Here is a 24,694-nt window from a genome sequence, read left to right on the forward strand (position 1 = left end):
GTCAAGAGACGTGACAAGACATTACAGAAACTGCCGTCAAAAGATTGCGGCTGCATTCATAGCTAACAAAAGATTCAATTGCAAAATTTCACACTCAATTTACCTACGAAGAATAATTGTTGTAAAAAAAAAACAAAAACAAAAGAAGACATGGCTGCTGTACATTCTTGAGGAGACGCTCGCAGTGCTGGTTTTTAATAACTTGGACAACATTGAAGTGACATTATTGTGACACTACAGGAACAGAACAACAGTCTCACGTTCACGCCCAGTCTGGCTCCGTTTCAAACACTATTAAGTTGCACTTTGGAAATGTGAAGTTATTTTCTTTGTATGTGCGTGAGATTGAGAAGCAGCCCATTAATCCACACTTAAGACAAAAGCTGTTTTGTTTGGTTCTGATTGGATTGAGAAGACAAAATCAGCTCAACTGGGAGCTAGAATGAAAACTACTCTACTATTAGTAGAGTGCAAAATTGCCTTAGTAGTGAGGACATACAAGTACCTGGAATTTTAAGGGGCAAAACGACGTGGAATAAATGCCACTCTGGGTCGGAAAAGTTCAGCCAATTTTAAGAATGATTGGTATTTTCTCCAAAATTTGGGAAATTTTCAAAGCTGGAAATTTTTAATGGGACTTAACCGCAATTGAAATAAGATTTACAGAATTCAAGATTCTACTTTCAATGCCGGATACATAATTATCTTTCAACTGGTAGGCGTGAATTTTAACCAGCTTGTTTTTTAATTTCAGCTGTATTTCACCTGTAGATGTCAGCAATTACACTGCTTTTTTGGACATCAACTTTTCACGTTTTGTCAATTGATAGCCCTGAATTTTCAAGTAGGTTCAGCTGCAGCTACCAGTACACGCCTTCCACGCCCTTTTTTGGTGCCTTCCGCGTCCGTGACGTGGAAAAGCGGTTAGGGTTAGATGGTATAATGGTGTTATACTTGTATAGCGCTGTTCCACCTATCCAAGTCTCTCAAAGCGCTTTACACTACATCGCCATCCACCTGCTGGTGACGCAACACCAGGAGCAACGCAATGTTCAGTATCTTGCTCAAGGATACTTAGGTGAGTTCATAAGGGGAGAGAATCGAACCCACAACAACTACTCTACCACTGAGCCACGGTTAAGGTTAGGGTTGTAAAAGCAGTGTTGTTTTTGGCAGCCCTTTAAATTTGGGCATTTCTCAAATGCATGGTTTTATGCTTCCGCCGGGCCGACGGCGTAGCTCTGCGTAGATGTGACGCATTGCGCAATTATGTGCCAGTCAATCCCTACGTTGTGAGGTTTCGCGGGCTCTCACGGGGCTTCACGTAGCACTCCTTGGTTTCTTTAAAGGGAACCATAGACTTCGTAATGTATTGACGGGACATGGGGCCGATAAGTAGAGGCGTGCAAAATTTCCGATTCTTAGATTATTTGCGATTCGGCTGTGGAAGATTCGAGAACGATTCACAAACATCCAAATTCCGATTATTGAATTATATACCAGGTACAGCGGAAATAAAACGCAGTCAGCGCGGTCTTCGGGACGCACTGATGAACGAACAGAGAGTAAATATCATGTGCAGCTAATGCCGCTAGGTAAAAAAAACAATAATACCCGACTGCGGCCGTCAGCCGCTACAAACAGCGCCCAGTTGGGAGTTGCTACAAACATACGGCAACATACGGCTATGGTAGATATCACATACATCTAGACTAGATGTGAAATGACTTTCCCGCGCTAGTAAACAGGCCCCATCTTAAAGCAGTAGACTTCTCTAGAAGGCTCTGTTATAGAGAACCTAATTACTTTTGATCTAAAATACCCCTAAATCGGCAAATTCTTGACTTGAATCTATCTTTCAATGATAAAACAGTTTTAAAACTTTCACATGTCGAAAGTAGACATAAGGGAAATTATGGAATAACGGGCGCAATTTTAACAACTTTAACGGTTGATTCACAACATTAAAATAATTGAATGTAGTTTAAAGCTGCTGATACAGAATGGGGACTTGAGTATTTTATTTACTGTTTTTAACCGGTAACTTGATACTAAAATAGTAGTTTGGTTTATTTAGCCTGAGAGGATTTTTGAACAATTTTGGTACAAATATACAAAACATTAAAAAAACAAAAATGGGGGGGGGGGGGGGGGGGGGTAGTCATCAGAAATCGATTTATAATCGAATTGGAGTCTCTGAATCGTAATCGAATCGTTAGGTGCCCAAAGATTCCCACCTCTACCGATAAGTAGGGGGGCTACATTGTTGGCGGGGCCGTCAAAGCTGACCGAGTAGAATCTCAGACAAAGAGCTTTTTTCGTTGACGATTCTTGTGAATAAAAGCTTAAATCCCAGAATTCTTTCTCGATATGGATGTAAAAAAGTCTCGATTATTGTTGAAAAGCAAAAAAAAAAAAAAAACAGTGCAGTAAGCATTTATTTTTTGTAAATATGTCAAAGTACAATGCTAGTCTGTTCGTGAATGTAGCTAGCGGCCGTCTGATGTAAACAGAGCTTTTCCAATGAAAATTCTTGCGAACAAATGCTTAAATCCCAGAACTCTATAGATATGGACGTAAAACAGTCTCGATTCTTGATTAAAAGCAAAAAAAAAAAAAAACGTGCAGTAAGCAAATATTTTACGTAAATATGTCGAAGTACATTAGTGAATGTAGCTAGCGGCCGCCTAGTGTAAACAGAGCTTTTCCGGTGAAAATTCTTGTGAATAAATGCTTAAATCCCTGAATCCTTTACAGATATGGACGTTAAGCAGTCTCGATTCTTGGGTTAAAAGCAAAAAAACAAAAAACATGTGCATTAAGCATTTATTTTACGTAAAAATTGCGAACTATGGTACCAATGCCGTAGCAGCTAGTTTCTCCCATTGATTTTTTTTCACGTTTCGAAATGCATGCATGGTACGAAAAATATAATAATTATCTTGAATCCTGGAACAAATCACTCCCGAGACAATCCTTCCTGTTTGTTTGCTGTACAGGTTTCCTACTTTTATCCTAAATACAGCTTTGAATGCTGCATGCCGCTGCGACCGACTGCGAATAACTGAAGGTAATTGTGTAATGCCTGGCCCCCTGCTTGAAGGCGTTGCGCAGCGGCTGGCCGAAGTGACCCGTCAATACCATTATGATGGCTATGAGGGAACCTTGGACTTAAAGACTTATAGGCTCTCATAAACAACAATTGTTCTCTTTTGCTAAAATAAGTTATTAGAAAACACATAAAATATTGCCATTGATTCAAAAATGGATCGTATTCCTTGTCGAATACTCTATAATATAACATATATGGATCTAAAATAATCCTAAACAATTTTATTAGCAAATTTAATACTGATTTCGGTCGGTAGTCCACCAATCAGTGGTTTTTATGGAATAATTTGAATTTGGTGGGTTTTAGGGCCAATCTGACTACTTATTTCACACAAAAGTATAGACCTCCGCATCTGATGGTGTTATTTTTGTGTTGCTACTCTTTCCAACTGTCCCCCTTACTTGGACACGCTCGAAGGGCCCCATGTTGCCTGGGCCCCCGGGGACCCTTGCTACGCCTCTGGCCGCAGCCGTCTGACTATCCTGACCCCTGGCTGGATGGACATTGTCTTTGCCCCAGCCCCCCCCCATCTCATCCAGCAAGATAGACCCCCTCATGTTCCCTCAACTCATTGCCTCTCTACAAACTGGAACTCCTTCTGCTATAGACCCCACTCACATGACGTCACAACCACGGCTCCGCGCCATATTGTCCGTCAGCTCGTCGTTTTTACGCATTACCCCTACGTAAATTCCTCTTATTATGGCGTGGTTTTCTGCTCGTTAACATTAATAATCAAAATGGTGAAGGCGTGTGTGGCGGTTGGTTGCAGTAACAGAGAAGATAGACGGAGAGACTTGAAGTTCTACCGTATTCCGAGAGACCCGGAGAGGAGAGCGAGCTGGACTGCTGCAATTCGACGACAAAACTGGGCACCAAACGATCACCACAGATAATGTAGTAGTCATTTTATATCTGGTAAGATGCATTTAATATAAATTTGGAGGGTTTTAGGCTGACAACCACAATTAAGATCATTGCGAGGCTAATTGCCGACAACATACAGTTTCAAATTCAAGATGCTTATTTCTTCCACCATCATTACATTTTGATTAATATTTAGCTGGTACCAAGTGAAAGAAGCTGGCCTCGTCTATGGATCATCAGTTAAACAGGTGTGTCCAAACCTTTTGCAAAGGGGGCCAGATTTGCTGTAGTAAAAATGCGGGGGGCTACCTTGGCTGATTTACATAGAACAATATATTTAAACAAATTTTAGCAAGCCCTTCTGTGTATCAAATTTGCTTTTTTTTTTTTTAATTCATAATTTCAAAAGTCTCGTCTTTGTGGCGTTCTCTTTCGACACTCGGGCTCTTGCGAAATACTGCTGCTGTGAAATTAAACTAGCTTCAAGTTGCTATAATTTCTCGCTGCGTATCTTCCCTGTAATGTTGTCGTACATGTCAGCGTGTCTTGTTCGGTAATATCATTATCGCATCACATCGAACTCTTTGAAAACAGCGACTGTCTCTTTGTAAATGAGGCAGACACAGTTGTTGCGTGTTTTATTGAAGAAATAGTCCAATATCCACCTATCCTTGAAGCGTCGGCCATCGCAGTCAACTTTTTTTTTTTTTATTGATTGTCGCCATTTTAGAAAATTGGAAGGGTCACACGGGGTAATGTTGCTTAGAGTGCTGCTCTTAAAGTTTTTCAAACTTTTGTGAGAATCAGCTGATTTTGTGTGGACAAGATAGTTGTAGATATCAGGGTAGCAGATGTCAGGCAAAGAGGGCGAAGACAGCGGGTCGAAAAATATCGATTTAGGCATCAAATATGGATCTGGCGAATGGATAGACTGAAGCTTTTCCACATAACACCTTTTATGCAACGCATCCAATGAGTTTACAGCGTCTGAAAGCACCGGGGCTTCCATGAATTGCACTATAAATTGCACGACAAATTGAAACCATTGAGAATACGGATAAACAAAGACGGACAATATGGCGGCCGTATACAGCGACACGTCATTCTGTGATGTTGGTGAGTAGGGTCTATAGCCTGTCCGTCCTGGGAGTGGATCTCTCCTGACTGTGGTTCTCCCCAAGGTTTCTCTTTTCCCACTGGGTTTTTGGAGTTTTTCCTTGCCGCCATGGAGGGTCTAAGGATGGGGGATGTCCAGGACATGAACTCATCTCATTCATCTACTGTATCTGACTGTGTATCAAATTGACTCTGTAAAGACATCTGAGACAACCTTGTTGTGATATAGAGCTATACAAATAAAATTGAATTGAATTAACTGGAAGCACAGAGCACTACTGCTGTAAACCGTAGCCGACGCCAACAAAACGAAAACAATACAGTTTAAGAGGACGCTTGCTACGCTAAAATTAATGCTAATGCTATGTTACATTTAGTGTGTGATGATCACTCAGCACACACCTTTGAAGACGAAAGTAACAGTGCGTATTCTCTCTTGCCAAGATAAGAAAACAAATCTTACCTTGTATTTCTAAACAAGCAAGCCTAGAGCGCAGCCTGACTGGAAGAACATCTTTGTTTACACGTCTTTGGTAGTGAATGAGTTAACCACTAGTTACTGATGACAGGAAGACATGTCAAAGGAGTGACACAAGCCAAACACTGCTGTCAAACTACGCGTAGAATAAGAAAATGCCACACTTTGTCAACAAATAACAGAGACTACGGCGCATTTTCGTCTAGTTGTCCCGTTACGTTTTAGGCTCCCAAGACACGTATTTAGCTCGTTATCGTCTTGTCATCGTCTTGAAAAAAATTGCTTGTCGACGAAATATTTTTGTTATCGTCATCGCTGACGAAAAGAACAACGGTTGAAAGCAGGGGGCGCGGAAGGCCGATGACAAAGCTTGATCTGATTACTGGCTGAAAGCAGGGGGCGCAGAAGGTGAGCACTGCAGGCCGCAGCTGGGCCCTTCTCTTAATTTCAGGGGCAGTTTACATGGCGACTGCAACACGAAGACGCAATGACTGTGTTGCGGAGTTGCCTCGCGTGCATATGGTGTCGGCCAAGACGAAAAACTCTGAATCCTGCCTCCAAAGTGGAAGAATTCAATTGCGGGGGATTGGGGGGGGGGGGGCTATCTCCGCATGCATACCAAAGAATCCTGCGGCACGTCAGCACTCAAACACGTCACATTGGCCGTGCGCAGCTTTGCTACTAAACATTAAAAACAGCAAATATGACGGAATTTCAGCTTTTACTGTTTTAATAATATTTTTAAATTAAATATGTTGAATGTTTCCATTTTTGTGCCTTTTTGAACAAAAGAAAAATGCCATCGCTTCGAGTGGGCGGGCATATTTTATTCCAGACTGAGGAACTTTGGTGGGGTCAAAGTGCATCATTCGCTGTTGCCTTGTAAATCTGTACTGCCGCCTCAGGGCCTGGCATGAATACTACATCGTTTTCATGCGGAATTGCAACATTGTTCGAATGGAGACGGGGCCATATAAATGCAAACATGACATTTTTCGTCTTCTTGGAGAGTCACCATGTAACCAGCTTGTCTGTGAATTTCAGCTGAATTTACAAATACACACCTGTAGAGGTCAGCAATTGCACCGCTTTTGAGTAGAAGATCACGATTAGGCAAATAGAGAACAAATTCATCTCCGGTTAATTCCCATGTCAAGTTCCTCAAGTGGAAATTTTTTTTAATCATACGGAAATTTACCTCTCAAAAAAAAAAAAAAAAAAAAAAAAAATCTGTCGTCTTCGTGGCAATCTTGTCTGCCTTTTCAGCACTTCTGTGGGCCCGATGCGTAACGCACGGTGTTCGCAATCTGCTCTCCGCCGCAATGCTCCTCTCCTTCATAGAGAAAATAGAACACTATATTTTACAAGAAGACTAAAACGCAACATCTATTATTTTACAAAAAGGATAGAGAGATGTACAGCAGTGTTGAAAAAGTCACTGTCTTGTCAGTCATGTGATCGCCCGACGGTCTTTTTATGGTCACGACAACCTGCAAGGGCGCTACAAGTGCGTCGATAAGGGGGCGGGGCTAGAACAGTGGTTCTCAAACTCAGAGGCTGGTTTCAAAAGTTGGGATTAAATATAATAAACGACATTGGCTGCCAACGACGGTGCTAAATGTCCAATTTATTCATGTATTTTATTACCGTATTTTTATAATTGTGTATTTTAATTAACTTTCTCAAGTTGATTTAGCATCTGCTGTACTTGAAATAAAAAAAACGTGAAATATTTTTTAATTTTTTTGCATAACTATTATGATTTTATCATGGTTATTTTAGAAATTAGTTGAGAAAATAAGCAACTTTTTAATTCATCGGTTTAGTTTTCTCACACAAATCCTGAACGCTCTTTCAATAAAAGTATTACTTTGGCACAGTTTAGGGAACTTTGGTGTCAAGGAATTATATTGAAGTGAGTTGAGTTTTGGATGATGAGAAAATGCTGTCAAATTTTGGCGTTTCATCCATAGCTAGGGTTCAGTACAGTATTCTTTTTTTTATTAAAGGCTGAAGGTCTGTCATGTTGTTGTTGATGGGGTGTACACTATCATTTTTTATCATTTCTCCAGCATTCGTGAACGCAACACGATAAAATTTGGTATATTCTTGGGACGTTTATGCATCGATCTTTGGGGCTCAATTTTTGTATCAGGGAAGATTAATTAATTGCAGACATTTTTTAAAAATATTTTTTTTCCTTTATGTTCAGTTGGCCAGAAGAGGGCATCCATGTTCTTCTTGACAACCTTTAGCCAGTAGTAGCACACTCGTTTTAGAAACTTTTCCAGAATAAAGGACGTAATATATGGGAATAAAGTGTTCTTAAAATTTACCTAACCCTTTGAGGAGCAAGTGTCTATTTTTGGTAATATACCCCCTAAAAATATATATTATTAGGTTAAAGAGTATGTAGTGGTATGAGAAAGTATCTGAACCTTTTGGAATTTCTCACATTGCTGCATAAAATCACCATTAAGTGTGATCTCTGGAAAAATCACACAAATGTAAAAACTTAACTAAAACCACCCAAACATTTACAGGTTTTCATGTTTTAATGAGGATAGCATGCAAACAATGACAGGAGGGGGGAAATAAGTAAGTGAACCCTCTACCTAAGAAGATTTGAAGAGCAATTGAAATCAATTTTTACCAAACAATTTAAGTCAGGTGTATGCCCAATCACTGATGAATGGTTTAAAGCTGCCCAGCCCACTATAAAACACACACCTGGTAAGAATTGTCTTTATGAGAAGCATTATCTGATGCGCATCATGGCTTGGTCAAAAGAGCGGTCTGAGCACCTGCGAACATCCATCTCGAAAAGTCTGGATGTTCATCATTCGACAGTCAGCGAAGTTGTCTACAAATGGAAAGAGTTTGACACTGTTGCTTCTCTCCCAAGGAGTGGCAGTCCACCAAAGATGACGCCAAGAGTTCAGCGCAGAATACTCAGAGAGGTAATAAAGAACCCTAGAGTGTCTGCTAATGACTTACAGAAATCACTGGCACTGTCCAATATCACTGTGCACACATCAACTATGGCCAAGAATGGTGTTCATGGGAGGACTCAACGGAGGAAGCCACTGCTGTCTAAAAAAAACATTGTTGCTCGTTTAAATGTTCACAAAAAGGCACTTGGACACTCCACAGAAGTTTTGGCAAAATATTTTGTAGACTGACGAAACCGAAGTTAAATTGTTTGGGAGTAACACACAACGTCATGTGTGGAGGAAAAATGGAACAGCACACCAACATCAACACCTCATCCCCAATGTGAAGCATGGTGGAGGGAGCATCATGATTTGGGGCTGTTTTGCTATCTCAGGGCCTGGACAACTTGCAATCATTAATGGAGAATTCAAAAGTTTATCAGGATGTTTTGCAGGAAAACCTGAGGCCATCCGTCAGACAGTTGAAGCTAAAAAGAGGATGGATGCTACAACAAGAGAATGATCCAAAATACAGAAGTAAATCTACTTAAAATGGTTTCCAGAGAACAAAACCCCATTGAGATGTTGTGGCATGACCTAAAGACAGCGATTCATGCCAGACATCCCAGGAATCTGATTGAACTAGTACAGTTTTGTAGAGAATAATAGGCCAAGATTAGTCCTGGTCGATGGTGCCAGACTGATCTACAGCTACAGGAAGTGTCTGGTTGAAGTTATTGCTGCCAAAGGGGGGGGGGGGGGGGGGGTATGTAGCATAAAATATTACATGTGATGGTTCACTTATTTTTTCCCCCCCTTCTGTCATTGTTTGCATACTATCGTTGTTAAAATATGAAAATCTTATGTTTGGCTGGTTTTAGTTAAAAGCAGAGTTTATTTCATTTGTGTGATTTTGACAAAGATTAGATCACATTTGATGGTGATTTTATGAAGAAATGTGAAAAATTCCAAAAGGTTCAGATACTTTTTTCATACCACTGTATATATAGATAAAATGTTCATCCAAATGATTAAACTTAAAAAAAAAAAAAAAAAAAAAAGCAATTATTGGATAAAAATTGCATGGTGATGCTTTGCTCTTATGGTCACCTCCTGTTAACTTTCGGGGCAATTATGGCTCACCTGTTGATTCTGGTTCACTTCCTGTTAAATTTGGCTTATTTACTTGTCATTCCCTGTTGATTTTGGGGTATTCGTGGGCCACTTTCTACAGTTTAAGGTTCAATTCCTGGTCACTTCCTGTCATTTTTGGGGAATTTTCGTGTCACTTCCTATTGATATTTTGGTAAATACCATGACTACAACTTTTCTCTTTTTAATTTCAAACTATTTAACTCATTGGCTGCCATTTTGTTGATATTAACCTTGGTGTGAATACATCAATTATACATGTAATTTACTCATTGGCTACCACTGACAACACTGTCCAATAATGTCCAGTCCATTTTGAATGGGAAGGCTGTAAGCGATCGTCTAGCACCGCCAAAGGCAGGGCAACATGTTCATAGTTCAAATGAATTTGACGTATATCACTGTCAATGGCAGTGAATGAGTGCTCTATAAAGGGTTCAGACATCTTTTCCCCTTGACTTTGATAAAATGTACCAAAAATATCCAAATCCTAAGCATATTTTACACTGTACATGTTTGTTTTTACACTTTTATTCTGATAACCGCTTGAGATAAAATTATTTTCTCGAATAAGGTATGAATTTCTTAACCTTCTAATTAACTGGTGTTGCATTTAGGGACCACATGCATGTTTTTGCCAAAAAGTTTGAGAACCGCCAGTCTAGCAGAACTAGCGCCAAAGAAGGGATCATGAGCGCGGACTGTTGTGGGCAGAGTTTAACGAGTCCGACTTGGCCTCTCCCTCCTCGTCCTCCGTACGCGTGGGGCCGTTGAGTTTGTCCCGCCCGACCTCGCCAGTGTCGCTCTCGTCCCGAGCGTCGCTCTCGTCTTTCGTCTCCTCCGACTCCTCTTGCTCGTCCTCGTCCGAATCGATGCGGTTGAGTCTTTTCCGGAGCGGTCGGTCCTCTTCGGAGGAAGATTCCGATTCTTGGGACTCGTCCGTGGAAGGCCTTCGCTTTTTCAGCATCTGAGCTAGCCGCTTCCGCCGCCGTTGGGACAACATCTCCCGCCGCTTCCCTCGGCCCATCTTCGTCGGGTCGTCCTCCTCTCCCTCCGACTTCCGGACTCTCCTCCTTTCGTCCTCATCTTTCTCCGAAGGTTGCCGTCTGTGTCGTTTCCCTCTCGCCCGCTCGTCTTCTTCCTCTTCTTCGTCACGTCGCCTTCGCTTCTCTCGCTTCCGCTTTCTCTGATCGCCTTGATCCTCCTCCTCCTCTTCCGAGTCCCGTGAAGAAGGTGACACTGGAATAAAAAAAGTTTGCTTTTAGGGCTGCAAATTAATTTTCATAATTGACTCATCGAACGATTCATTCAACGATTAATCGGATAAATGTCACTTTTTTTCAATTACTTTCACAATTTAATTCGAAGTTGTTTCAGGTATGTTGAAAGTAACAATGAAGACAAAATGGATGACTACAGTGCCGTTCAAAGGTTTGGGGTCACTTAGAAATTTCCTCCATTTTGAAAGAAAAGCAGTTTTTTTCAATGGAAAGACCAGTAAACTAATCAGAAAAACACTATACCAGAGGTCACGGAACCGCGGACCTCGGTCCGGTTCCGGACCCCCAAGCCGTCTGGACCGGATCTCAAGCTGTCCGGACTAATACATGTTTGCAACAACAAAAATCATTTTTTTCTATAGGTTTGCAGAGCGGCGATGGGCAACAAACAAAAACCTTAGCGGTGACGCGCGTGAGCCAGCCAATGGGAGTGAAGCATTTGAAAGTTATTTTTAGTAGGGATGCACGATATCCATTTTTTGAAACCGATACCGATAAATTCCTGTTCCTCAAAGCCGATACCAATACAATAACCGATAATTATATATATAATTTTAAAATGAATATTCATCTGAATTTTTGAACACCTGTAGGTCAAAAATACTAGTGGTGGATTTGAATATTGTGCTTTGTCAGCAGAGAAAACATTCGGTGCAACAGGAAAGGAGACTTTTGTGGTCTTAGTCCATGAAACAACTTTCTTAACCTGGCAATTATAAGACAGCAAAGCTGTCAATAACCACGAGGCCTCTCAAGAACTTGTAAACATAACACTGTAAAATGCAAACATTTGCTAATTGCCATAGTAAAGTTTATCACTTAGTGATGGAAAAATACGGCCTCTAGAACAGTAACAAAACTTTGCATACTGGCAAAACAGGAGTGGAAACAAACGCACACATCCCAATCCACCGACACTGTGCCAAAATTAATATTAATAGGCCCGATAATATATGTTGTTATTGGATTTATTGGGATGACGTCATAATTCCTAATATCGGACCGATAATTATCGGACCGATAATTATCGTGCACCTCTAATTTTTAGAACAGCATGTCTCACACTCGCTTTCCAGACTCCGCGTAGTGACAGCCAAAAACTGAGCCGAATGAAGTTGGAGGAAGAGGCGAAAAGGTACGGCAAATGGCGTACTCAAAACTACGCGAGATTGATGCAGAAAACAGTGTTTAACTCTTTCACTCCCAGCCATTTTCACCAGAGCAAGGCCGTTCGCTCCCGGCCGTTTTTTCTGGATTTTGACTGATTTTGCAAGGCCCACAAAAAATTCTGTTCTATTGCTATATAAACTTTGAACCCACCAAAAGAAAGATTGGACTCTCTTCTTTCAGCAGAAAAAAAAAGTAAGTTCGTATCTTTTTCCATTCTTTAGAAATCAGCATTAGAAAATAGCTTAGTTTGAGCAATTTTCCAATTTCTGATGAAAAAACGGAGAAAATGAGCTTTTTGTAAACGCATACATTTCAAACATAACTTTGACTTTAACAAAGCTATTTTTTGCATTAGTTACATCCCAAACATCTGAATAATGTTTTCCTTTTACAAAATACTATGAACAACCAGACAAATAGAGCTTTAGATAGAATAGTAACAATTTATTCACACACAACGACTGAGAGATGACGGTTTGTCGCCGAGATGACGCCGTTGTCGCCACGTCAACTGTGTAAACTTTTCCCTCATCGTTGTCTGTCTCACAAAAATGGATTATTTTTGCATTTCTGCGGGGTCTGCTAGGCGAGCCGCTCCACGGGGGGTTTTACTCGTTTTGCACGATCGTCCAGCGCCTGGTGTCCCAGGCGTCCTCTCGTTGTTTTGTCCGGACGGAGCGCCGCCTGGGCTCAATCCGCCAGCGCTTTGACAATGCTGGCCGGCCGTTCACTGCTGTTGAATCGGCTTGTCTAGTCTTCCAAAATGCGTTACTGCCCTCCAGTGGCCAGTTTTATTGCTTTAAAATTGATTTGGAGCGTTTTTCTTTGTTTCTCAGGTACAGTGGAAGCTATATATGCTTCTTATAAAAAAAAACGCAAAAGACGTATAAATACGGTTGCGGGAGAGTTGAGCATTTAAAAATAAAACGTATTTATACGATTCCGGGAGCAAATGAGTTAAGGAGGAGTAGACCAACACATTTTTGTTCATTTTACCTGGCGGCAGCACAAGACCGCTATCCTCATCTGTTCAGAGACGGTGTTCTGCCAAAATCTGCTACATCGGCGAAACATAAAATTAGTCGAATTTGACTTCCAAAGTACTACCGTGCGCACTAAACTTGTTTTGTTTGGATGCGTACAGGCAGAACGTACAAAAAAATGCCTTAAGAAAATACTTAAATGCAGTTATACCAAATAAGGACGGTTCAAATACGCTACGTAACTAATGTGTTCAACTGCTTCAAAGCTAACACAAAAAACCACAATGGTTAAAAGTATGAGAGGGTAATACATGCAAAAAGTATTTTTCAGGCAATGAAAAGGTTCTAAAAAACTAAATAAAAACAAAAATATTGAATACTCGCCGCTTCTTACCGATGTGCGCATGCGTGCGGATGCTTGCGCAAGCGCGCTGAGCATTGTGTAGACGTTTCGCCGCTGTAGAAAGGAATGGCCAAACAACGGAAGCGCTTGTAAAAAGCAGCCATTTGAAAAGGCACTATGAAACGAAGCACGGTTCCAAGTTTCCATATGAACTCTGCCATCTGTTCTCAAAAAATAGCAGAATTAAGGGCTCAATATGATCGCTTTATTATTTATTACTAATTAATTATTATTAAATATTATTTATTCCTTATATTTATTTTTTATATTTTATTTACATTTTTGAATGTTGTAATTATCAGCATGGCCACGTAAAGATACGTTTGTATTTTTTGGAAAAAAAGAAGCATTAAAAATATTTCCAGACCCGAGATTGTTGTAATTTTTTAATTTCGGACCCAGAGGATTTTTAATTCATGACCCTTGCACTATACATTATTAATGTGGTAAATGACTATTCTAGCTGGAAACGTCCGGTTTTAATGCAATATCTACGTAGTTTATTAAAGAGGCCCATTTACACCAAGCATCACTCCAGTGTTCTACTTGTACATTGTGCTTGCAAGTTGCTTTAGCAGGATAATAGATGTTTAGAAAACCTTGTGCAATGATGTTGGCACAGCTCAAAACAGTTTAGGTGGTTAGAGAAGCTATAAAACTGATCTTCCTTGGAGCTAGTAGGATATCTGGCGCATCACCTTTGTGGGTTTGATTAAACTCTCAAAACGGCCAGAAAAAGACAACTTTCACATGAAACTCGACAATCTGTTTTTAGAAATGAAGGTTATACCATAAGAGGAATTGCCAAGAAATTGAAGATTTCCTTTAACGCTGTGTACCACTCCCTTCAGAGAGCAGCACAAATGCGATCTAACCAGAGTAGAAAGAGAAGCTGGAGACCCTGCTGCACAACCGAGCAAGAAGACAAGTACATAAGTGTCTCTAGTTTGAAAAATAGATGCCTAGCAGGTCCTCATCTAGCAGCGTCATAAAATAGTACCCATAAAACTCCAGCGTCAATGTCGACAGTAGGGCTACAGCCATCGAATATTTTAGTGATCAAGTAATCGACTGAAAATTCTATCGATTAATCGGATAAAACAAATATATTTTTAGGTGAAGAGCAATTATAAATATACATGAGAAAACAAGCCATTTCATCTAATCTTGAACCATTTTCAGTCAATCAATGTCTTTATTTTCGATGTATATTGTTGAAAACAGCCAATAATTGCATCTCAGATGTAACTAGAACAAAAACAAAAAAAAAAAGACTAATTCACTGCTTTTACTCAAAAAAACTTTTGCTCTTATAAAAAAAAAATATATATATATATACCTAAAAATGGCGTTACGCTTGATAACACACATCACTTAAAAGTTAGTTTTAAAAGTTAGTTAGTTTTCTCACGTGTTTCAATTGAATTTCTATTTGTGTCAAGCCATTTTTAAGTTTCTAGTTAAGTCTTAAGTTAGTCTAAAATGTCCTGATAGGATTTTGAGTTTTTGCAGTGTTTAAAATAAATGTATGATACCTGCTGTATTGGAGCACATTAGGGACCAGTGCTACTTGGTGTTTTATCCAGCAATGACTACTGAGCTAAAATTGATAGTTAGCATTATTAAGTTTTTATTTTACACCCCCATCACTCCACAACGCTATGTTATGTTAAAGCCTGTATGTAAGACACGTTAGTCACACATCGACAGTGGTCATAATTAAAAGAAACCTAGCCCTCCACAGGGCTAACGGTACGTGAGCTAGTGACAGTAACGTTAATCTTATTTATTAGCGCTTAGCGCTCTTTATTAGCGCTTAGCGCTCTACTGCTTTAAGATGGCGGCTGTTTACTAACGCCGCTGACTCTTGTCATTTCGCATCTAATTCAACATACATGTGATCTCTATGAGACGCATCAGATGCTACCTGCTACCAACGTAGCATCGTGCGGGCTAGTATTTAGCAACTTCGGCATCGCTTGTAGCGGCTGTTGGCTGCACTGTTTTTTTTTTTTTTGCTTCTTCCTCTATGCACGTGACATCAGCGCGTTGTCCCGCATTAAAAGTAGTCCGAGCAAAACGTGATGCTTAGAGCTGTCAAAATAAACGATTACTCGAGGTGAATAAAATTACTCGGATCAGTTTTTAAACTCGAGTTACTCAAGTTGCTCGAGTATTCGTTGCAGCTCTAGTCGACAGTGAAGAGATGACTACGGGATGCTGGTTTTCAGGGCAGCGTGGCAAAAGAAAAAGCTTTATCTGAGACTGGATAATAAAATGAAACAATTAATATGGGCAAAAGACTAGACTAGAGAAGTGTGGGCGAATGGTATCCAGAAGAGGGAAGGTGATCTCAACTAAAGGGGCTGAACTACCTGAAGGCAACATAACAGATGTGCAGGACAGCTACAAATACCTGGGGATCCCACAGGCAAATGGAAACCATGAGGAAGCAACTAGGAGGTCTGCCACGACCAAATACTTACAGAGGGTGAGGCAGGTCCTCAAGAGTCAGCTGAATGGCAAGAATAAGATCTAGGCCATTAACAGCTATGCCCTACCAGTAATCAGATACCGCTGCCGGCACCGTATCATGGCCGCTGGAGGAGATACAGGCTACCGACATTAAGAAAAGGAAGCTCCTTACAATGCACGGAGGGTTTCATCCTTAGTCCAGCATCCTGAGGCTCTTCACAAAGCGGAAAGAGGGAGGCCGAGGACGAGTGAGCATCAGGGCCACAATCCAGGAGCAAACTACATCCCTCTTTCAGTCTTTTCAAGACTGAAAAAGCACTTTCTGCTCTTGCATGCCTCTTTAAAAGAAACTGCTATATTTTAAGCCAAAAGAACTGTTGTGTTTGATAGAACAATATGTCTATATGCTGCCATAGCAGATTCATGGCGCATGAAGCCCCTGAACTATTTTTAATTTGTCCCTTTTACCCTGGAAACACCCGTTTACAGAAGTCGCGCAACCGCTTTGTTTCAGCCAAACCATAAAAAAAGGTAAGTAATTACATTCATTAATCAAAATGTCATTTTTATCTTAGAATCATTAATTGATGTCTAATATTTCGCACACACACACAAAAAAAAAAGGCTTTAAAAAAATTATTCACTCGCACATTTATATATGGCGGAAAACACAGATAAGACTGAAAAAGCAGTTTCTGCCCTCTTTAAAAGAAACTGCTGTATTTTAAGCCAAAATATCTGTTGTGTTTGATAGAACAATAGTTCTATATGCTGCCATAGCAGATTCATGGCGCATTAAGCCCCCGAACTATTTTTAATTTGTCCGTTTTACCCTGAAAACCCCCGTTTACAGACATCACGCAACCGCTTTTGTTTCAACGCAGTCATAAAACAAAGGTATTTAATCATATTTATTATTCAAAACGGCTTTCTATCCGTGGATCCCTCTCACAGAAAGAATGTTAATAATGTAAATGCCATCTTGAGGATATATTGTCATAATAAACAAATACACTACTTATGTACTGTATGTTGCATGTATATATTCGTCCGAGTTTTATTCATTTTTTTCTTAATGAATTGCCAAAATGTATATGATCGGGAAAAATTATCGGGAATGATTAGAATTGAATCGGGAGCAAAAAAAAGCAATCGGATCGGGAAATATCGGGATCGGCAGATACTCAAACTAAAACGATCGGAATCGGATCGGGAGCAAAAAAACATGATCGGAACAACCCTAGTATATACTGTTTAATTGCAAATCAGTATTATGGTGATCATATTAAATATTCATTTTCCTGTGCACAGATGAGGTAAATATCGCTGCCATGAAGCCTCCATAGATTGACAGTTCTCTCCCCCATGCACTGCCGTGACGTGTCCAATGCTCAGCTTTTGCTTGCCTACGACTAGCGAAAGAGTTTTATACTACTGTAAATTTGATAGTATGTCGTCATATGCAGTCCCGAGTCTGTTGAGAAAAGTAGTAAACTAAACCATGCTCGCTAGGTTTGCGTGGTGTTTTTGTCTGTTTGAGCAAGATATGATTGGCTCCACCTTAACAAATATGTGACAAAGTCATTTCATTTCATTTTTTGACTCGTTCACTGCGTGACTGGCAAGTCTAGTGAGCAACAAGCTCGGTCAGAAGCCGGAGGACCGAGTAAGTGAACGGGAAGTGACATAACTCAATCTTGCCCCCTGCATGCACGCTGGCTGCTTATTGGCCACATGTGGAAGTGAGTGACAGACGCCCTGATTCTGTTTCCGCTCCCTCCCCTGCCCGCGATGGGGCTGGCGTCTGATTGGTCGTGTGCGATGTCAGAAGACGCTGCCGCTTGCTCAACGCCCTCCCACGCAGCTAACAAGCCCCAACTTCATAGAACGAATCAGTGCAGAAGGTGATTAGTTCGGTCTCATTCACCCAAACAATTCGTTCAAAAAGAACGAATCGTTCATGACCGATACAACACTAGAGGAGGACAGTGGAGATGTATTCTTGAGCCAGTTCACAGATGCGCACCCCACGCTTATATTTTTCTATAATTTGCAACTCTATTTAAAAGTTAAGCATATCCTTTTTCTTTGTTTCACCACCTGTACCAACTTTTTGAAACCTTTGGTGTTAATTTCTCACACAAGAAAATCCACCGCGCGTTCGTCTGCGGTGCTGTCATGTCGTCATATTTCGAGCATGTCATCGGATGTAGAAACAAATGGCTAGTCAAAATTTTACGTCGGATGTCGAAAAGATCGTGTGTCGAAATGATCGTATGTTGAGGTACCACTGTATATTTTTTAAATATTTTTTGAAGGCTGAAATTATAAATGATGAATGAATCTACTATCCATTTATTTTCCATATTTTCCAATTCTTTTAATTTTTGTCATTTCTTTATTTTTAATAAATTTTTCAATTTTTTTTTCCTTCACATTTTTAGCTGTATTTTTTAAATTCATTTTCTATTGTGTCATTATCATTATCAACTTAATGTACTTTGGTCTTCTCTCAATGCTTTTTGATGTATATTTGTTCACTCATTTGCTGCCATTGACGGCAATTGACGTCCAATCCATTAGACCTGGGAGGGCTGGCAGCGGATGAACATTGGACAAACAAATTTCAACACAGCGTGCAGACACCTGATTAGACATCTATCAACATCAATGGCGCTGAAACATTCACCGCTAGTTGAAAAAAAAAAAAGCCCACTCACGATCGCTGTAGTCGCTGGAAAGCCGTTCCTTTCGCGGCCGTCCGCACGGTTTGACTTCTTTCTTTTTACCGGACGTTCGCGAATTGTCGGAAGACTCGGAAGCCTCGCGGTAGTTGACCTGCTGCCGCTGGCCGCGTCTCAGCCCGCCGCGCTTTTTGTCCGACATGTCACTGTACTGATCAGAGTCTGACGGAGGAAAAAACGTGAGAGAGTTAGATGGGACGAGGTGGCGCAATGGCGCCGACTCACCTTCATCGCTGCCATCCTCATCGTCTTCGTCAGAGGAGCGTCTCCTTCGGCGCGGTCGTCCGGGTGGTCTGCCGACTTTGTGTTTGGTCCTGCCCGTTTTGTGTTTGAGCGCCGCTCTCGCCGTGCGTTTGGGCCGCGACGCACCGTCCCAGCTGCCCCCTTCATCGTCGTCTTCCTCGTCGTCGTTTGAGCCCGAAGCACCGAATTCTTCATCCTCAGAGCTGAACGAGGAAACGCCAAAATTTGCATTTGCATACATGTGTGCAATCATCCCATGTGTATCCAACATGATGATGTCACCTGTTGCTGAGTGTGAAGTCGTCTTCACTTTCCACCGCCGTGCTGTCGCTCTCCAGGTCATTCAGACGTCGCCGCTTCCTGTTTCGGGCGGCGGCCTTCACTGGCCGACGTCGGCCCGCCGCACCGTGCTCGGGTAACGGGGCGCCGACAATGTCTCTGCATTCAACTGCTGGGACATCATCATTTTCAGGGTGTCAATTATTATTATTTTTTTTTATACTGCGTATTTTTAGAATAACATTAAAAAAGATGAAAGTAAAGACGAAATACAGTGATCAGTGATCCCTCGTTTTTCGTGGTTAATGGGGACCAGAACCCGTTGCAGTAGCGCACCCCTCTCCCCCCAAAAATTGTGTGTTCAATTTATTTATTCAGATTTAGCACTGGAAAGATATATATATATATATTTATATATATATAGTGCCTTGCAAAAGTATTCGGCCCCCTTGAATCTTGCAACCTTTCGCCACATTTCAGGCTTCAAACATAAAGATATGAAATTTAATTTTTTTGTCAAGAATCAACAACAAGTGGGACACAATTGTGAAGTGGAACAACATTTATTGGATAATTTTAACTTTTTTAACGAATAAAAAACTGAAAAGTGGGGCGTGCAATATTATTCGGCCCCTTTACTTTCAGTGCAGCAAACTCACTCCAGAAGTTCAGTGAGGATCTCCGAATGATCCAATGTTGTCCTAAATGACCGATGATGATAAATAGAATCCACCTGTGTGTAATCAAGTCTCCGTATAAATGCACCTGCTCTGTGATAGTCTCAGGGTTCTGTTTAAAGTGCAGAGAGCATTATAAAAACCAAGGAACACACCAGGCAGGTCCGAGATACTGTTGTGGAGAAGTTTAAAGCCGGATTTGGATACAAAAAGATTTCCCAAGCTTTAAACATCTCAAGGAGCACTGTGCAAGCCATCATATTGAAATGGAAGGAGCATCAGACCACTGCAAATCTACCAAGACCCGGCCGTCCTTCCAAACTTTCTTCTCAAACAAGGAGAAAACTGATCAGAGATGCAGCCAAGAGGCCCATGATCACTCTGGATGAACTGCAGAGATCTACAGCTGAGGTGGGAGAGTCTGTCCATAGGACAACAATCAGTCGTACACTGCACAAATCTGGCCTTTATGGAAGAGTGGCAAGAAGAAAGCCATTTCTCAAAGATATCCATAAAAAGTCTCGTTTAAAGTTTGCCACAAGCCACCTGGGAGACACACAAAACATGTGGAAGAAGGTGCTCTGGTCAGATGAAACCAAAATTGAACTTTTTGGCCACAGTGCAAAACGATATGTTTGGCGTAAAAGCAACACAGCTCATCACCCTGAACACACCCTCCCCACTGACAAACATGGTGGTGGCAGCATCATGGTTTGGGCCTGCTTTTCTTCAGCAGGGACAGGGAAGATGGTTCAAATTGACGGGAAGATGGATGCAGCCAAATACAGGAACATTCTGGAAGAAAACCTGTTGGTATCTGCACAAGACCTGAGACTGGGACGGAGATTTATCTTCCAACAGGACAATGATCCAAAACATAAAGCCAAATCTACAATGGAATGGTTCAAAAATAAACGTATCCAGGTGTTAGAATGGCCAAGTCAAAGTCCAGACCTGAATCCAATCGAGAATCTGTGGAAAGAGCTGAAGACTGCTGTTCACAAACACTCTCCATCCAACCTCACTGAGGTCGAGCTGTTTTGCAAGGAAGAATGGGCAAGAATGTCAGTCTCTCGATGTGCAAAACTGATAGAAACATACCCCAAGCGACTTGCAGCTGTAATTGGAGCAAAAGGTGGCGCTACAAAGTATTAACGCAAGGGGGCCGAATAATATTGCACGCCCCACTTTTCAGTTTATTTGTTAAAAAAGTTTAAATTATCCAATAAATTTTGTTCCACTTCACGATTGTGTCCCACTTGTTGTTGATTCTTGACAAAAAATTAAAATTTTATATCCTTATGTTTGAAGCCTGAAATGTGGCGAAAGGTTGCAAGGTTCAAGGGGGCTGAATACTTTTGCAAGGCACTGTATATACCCCCCCCCCCCCCACACACACACCCAGAGTGGGACAAATAAGTATTTAGTCAACCACCAATTGTGCAAGTTCTTCCATTTGAAAATATTAGAGAGGCCTGTAATTGTCAACATGGGTAAACCTCAACCATGAGAGACAGAATGTGGACAAAAAACCCAGAAAATCCCATCGTTTGATTTTTGAAGAATTTATTTGCAAATCATGGAGGAAAATAGGTATTTGGTCAATACCAAAAGTTCATGTCAATACTTTGTTATGTACCCTTTGTTGGCAATAACGGAGGCCAAATGTTTTCTGTAACTCTTCACAAGCTTTTCACACACTGTTGCTGGTATTTTCGCCCATTCCTCCATGCAGATCTCCTCTAGAGCAGTGATGTTTTGGGCAACACGGCCCTTCAACTCCCTCCACAGATTTTCTATGGGGTTGAGATCTGGAGACTGGCTAGGCCACTCCAGGACCTTGAAATTCTTCTTACAAAGCCACTCCTTTGTTGCCCTGGCTGTGTGTTTGGGATCATTGTCATGCTGAAAGACCCAGCCACGTCTCATCTTCAATGCCCTTGTGATGGAAGGAGATTTTCACTCAAAATCTCTCGACACATGGCCCTATTCATTCTTTCCTTTACACAGATCAGTCCTCCTGGTCCCTTTGCAGAAAAACAGCCCCAAAGCATGATGTTTCCACCCCCATGCTTCACAGTGGGTATGGTGTTCTTCATATACAATTCAGTATTCTTTCTCCTCCAAACACGAGAACCTGTGTTTCTACCAAAAAGTTCTATTTTGCTTTCGTCTGACCATAACACATTGTCCCAGTCCTCTTCTGGATCATCCAAATGCTCCCTAGCGAACCGCAGACGGGCCTGGTCGTGTACTTTCTTCAGCAGGGGGACACGTCTGACAGTGCAGGATGTGAGTCCCTGGCGACGCATTGTGTTAATGATAGTAGCCTTTGTTACTGTGGTCCCAGCTCTCTGTTGTTCATTCACTAGGTCCCCCGTGTAGTTCTGGGATTTTTGCTCACCCTTCTTTTTATCATTTTGACACTACGGGGTGAGATCTTGCATGGAGCCCCAGATCGAGGGAGATTATCAGTGGTCTTGTATGTCTTCCAATTTCTAATAATTGCTCCCACAGTTGATTTCTTTACACCAAGCGTTTTACCTACTGCAGATTCAGTCTTCCCAGCCTGGTGCAGGTCTACAATTTTGTCTCTGGTGTCCTTCGACTGCTCTTTGATCTTGGCCACAGTGCGTTTGGAGTGTTTGTTAAAAAGTTGAAAATATGCGAGTGAATCATTTAATTCTTTTTCTTTTTTTTTAACAGAATATTAGACATTAATTAATGATTCTAAGCAAAAATAAAAAATACTGTAGTTCGGGGGCCTAATGCGCCATGAATCTGCTATGGCAGCATATAGAAATATTGTTCTATCCAACACAACAGCTCTTTTGGGTTAAAATAAAGCACTTTATTTCAAAGAGGAGTGCAAGAGTGCAGAAACTGCTTTTTCAGTCTTGTCTGTGTTTTCCGCCATATACAGTACATATGACATGATTTTTCCCTTTTTTCCCCCTCAAAGAATAATTAAAAAAAAAAACTTTTATGTACATATATATATTTTAATAAGTGGTTTTTAAGCACTTCAAATGTAACAATTATGATCATTTTAAACATGTTACAGTCATAGAAAATTATTCTTAAACAGAAATAAAGTAGAAACATGCTTAACTTTATGAAATGTTTCATTGAGTGAGTCCACTCAAATCCAAAGCTGCTTACTAAGCAACCTACTAACCACAGCAGCTGCTTAACAAGTAAAACGATGATTGACGCATGCGGCGCTTTGAAGCTCGGTTCTCTAGAAACATCAAACATTAAGGTCTGTCAATCATTGTTAACTTTGATAAGCAACTCCAGTGCGCTCACTGCCTGACCAACAATGAGCAGGGAGAGGGAGGGAGGGTGAGTGAGTGAGACTATGCGATCTGCTTGGGACATATCATCTATTTTTTTTTTTTTTTTAAATCGAAAAAAAATCCGCGATGGACTGAGGGCGCGAAGTTTAAGGCGCAAAGTAGCACTGTATTATTTTTCATGATCTTAATTCAGTCCCCTTACCAGTGGTAACATCTCCGACGTCCTCTTCAATGGCCTCATCAATGGCGTCATCGAAGTCGTCAAATCTAAGGAACAAACATAGAAATGAAAAGATTTTTACATATTTAAGTGACGATGATGAAACAAAAGTAGTGTTTTTGTTAACGATGACGAAAATATTTCATCCATGAACAATTTCTTAATGACAATGACGTGATGATGACAAGCTAAAATCATGTCTTGGGAGACTAAAACATGACTGCTAGTGTTTGGTCGTGTCACTCATGTGACTTGCTGCAGACACACACACTAACTCAATGGTGTCCTCTCCAGGCTCCAGACGTGCTTATTTTGAAAACACATATTAAGATTTGTTTTCTTATCTTGGCTCGAGAGAATATGTCATGTTGCTGAGTGATCATCACACACTAAATGTCATTTGTAGCGTCAGCAACACGTTTGCCTTAGCATTGCCATTTCGCGTGATCAGTGTCGTCTTAAACTCTTGGGCAACTTTTTGATTGTTTGTTTGTTTGTTTACAGTTAGTTTGTGGCATTCAGGTGGGTTTACTGTACTTACACTAGAAGGCGCGTCTTCAATTTTAAAAGTGGTTTTCATATACAGTATAGGGCACACCGCATTGTAAGGCGCAGTATTACTAGTAGTGGTGGGGATTGCGTTATACATCCATTAGATGGAGCCGCGCTAGCTCCTCGCTTCAGGTGCACCTTATCGTGCAGAAAATATGGTAATTAATCGACTATAATGTACCGTTTTCCTGCTCACTGTGTATTCATCATGAATTTGCGTTGTCTTGTAGGCGATACAATTATGTGCTCGTCTGTCAATGTTCATTCCAAATTGTTAAAAATCTTTATTTTTGGAATAAAACATTTGAATTTTACAGATGAAAACAGTCATTCTCGACTAAAACTAGATGAAATTTAAGTTTTCGTTGACCAAAACTAGAACAAGACTAACACATTTGATATGACTAAGAATAACTAAGACTGATAAGTATTTTTGTCCAAAAGACCAAGACAAAAAAGCTCAAAAAAACAATGAACAAAAATGATAAAAATGAAAAACCCTATTCTCATATCTAATTCTCTATTCATTTATTAATTTTAGCACATCCGATCCTCCATATAGATGAACCATAAGTGCGATCCAACTAATATCACCTGTAGCTTATGTGCTTCCTGGTTCTGGTCGACCTCCTTCCCAGATTTTTACTCTTCTTGGCGTCTTTCTTTTTGGTAGTCTTTTCGTCTTCCTCGTCTCCCTCATCGCCCTGCGTG

General features: G+C 40.8%; 1 protein-coding gene across 2 annotated transcripts in view; it reads right to left on the reverse strand.

The window, feature by feature from the left end:
- Positions 1 to 9,392: 9,392 nt before the first annotated feature.
- Positions 9,393 to 24,694, reverse strand: part of LOC130911213 (remodeling and spacing factor 1-like) — a 53,897-nt gene continuing 38,595 nt past the window's right edge. The window contains exons 14-19 of one of the 2 annotated variants that reach the window (XM_057829023.1): positions 24,578 to 24,687; positions 23,414 to 23,478; positions 19,239 to 19,404; positions 18,939 to 19,159; positions 18,690 to 18,875; positions 9,393 to 10,897 (exon numbers count right to left, since the gene is read on the reverse strand). In XM_057829023.1, the coding sequence (XP_057685006.1) occupies positions 10,347 to 10,897; positions 18,690 to 18,875; positions 18,939 to 19,159; positions 19,239 to 19,404; positions 23,414 to 23,478; positions 24,578 to 24,687 (1,299 nt within the window). In that variant the 3' untranslated portion in view covers positions 9,393 to 10,346. Of the gene's footprint in view, positions 10,898 to 18,689; positions 18,876 to 18,938; positions 19,160 to 19,238; positions 19,408 to 23,413; positions 23,479 to 24,577; positions 24,688 to 24,694 lie in introns of both variants that reach the window. The other variant, XM_057829022.1, reaches the window with a different exon arrangement.

This window comes from Corythoichthys intestinalis, unplaced genomic scaffold (assembly GCF_030265065.1).
Source record: "Corythoichthys intestinalis isolate RoL2023-P3 unplaced genomic scaffold, ASM3026506v1 HiC_scaffold_23, whole genome shotgun sequence".
Classification (NCBI taxonomy): domain Eukaryota; kingdom Metazoa; phylum Chordata; class Actinopteri; order Syngnathiformes; family Syngnathidae; genus Corythoichthys; species Corythoichthys intestinalis.